The sequence below is a fragment of the Plasmopara halstedii genome (genome assembly GCF_900000015.1).
Source record: "Plasmopara halstedii genome assembly, contig: Scaffold_508, whole genome shotgun sequence".
In the NCBI taxonomy this organism is placed as follows: domain Eukaryota; phylum Oomycota; class Peronosporomycetes; order Peronosporales; family Peronosporaceae; genus Plasmopara; species Plasmopara halstedii.
Window position 1 is genome coordinate 1 of NW_020187428.1, and position 659 is coordinate 659.

General features: G+C 49.9%; 1 protein-coding gene across 1 annotated transcript; it reads right to left on the reverse strand.

The window, feature by feature from the left end:
- Positions 1-37: 37 nt before the first annotated feature.
- On the reverse strand, positions 38-620 carry PHALS_10642 (uncharacterized protein; the record flags this gene model as incomplete). The annotated part of the gene is made up of 1 exon (XM_024726100.1): positions 38-620. A coding segment is annotated over one exon (583 nt), but the record flags the coding sequence as incomplete, so codon positions are not given.
- Positions 621-659: the final 39 nt, after the last annotated feature.

The following is a 659-nucleotide window of genomic DNA, read 5'->3' on the forward strand; positions in this document are numbered from 1 at the left end:
AGTTGCTGTTGAGCCATAGTGTCCTTCTGCGCCACACCAAACGGAGTCTCATGCCACAGCTTCTCAAACTCCTCAGGCGTGCCGCTTGAACACATAGCCTCGTGCTTTCCCTCGTCATCGGGACCCATGCGGCTCCACGTCGTACGCAGCTTTTTACCCTCAATCTGGCGCTCGTGCACAGCTTTGAGTCGACCCGTTGAGTCTTCGTAACGACGACGCTTACTTGTCACCCGTCGACCTTTGTCGTCGACGATAGATGAGTTGCTGTATGTGTAAGATGAGAAAGCTCGACGATGTTGATTGTCTTTGTCGACATCAGTATCGACCATTTGATGCTTTTTATCCATTTGGATTTGCTTGTTTGGATCATTATCATGATCCTTTGGCTTTTGCTCACGTGTTCTGGAATCAGGCTTTTCTGGATGAGCGGAAGCCTCGCGATGTTGTGTTGTCGGTCGTTGGTTACGTGCCAACACAGGTAGGTCTTCAAAAAACTCATCGTCGTCCAAATGACTCGGTACTGCTAGCATCTCGCTGTTCATATCAAATGGAAATCGGGAGTGACTCATCAAGTCGCTCATGTGCTCAAGATCCATCATGGACTGCTCCAGTGATGACATGGGGTACCAGAAACGCGGTCGAACGAGATCCCATGTGCC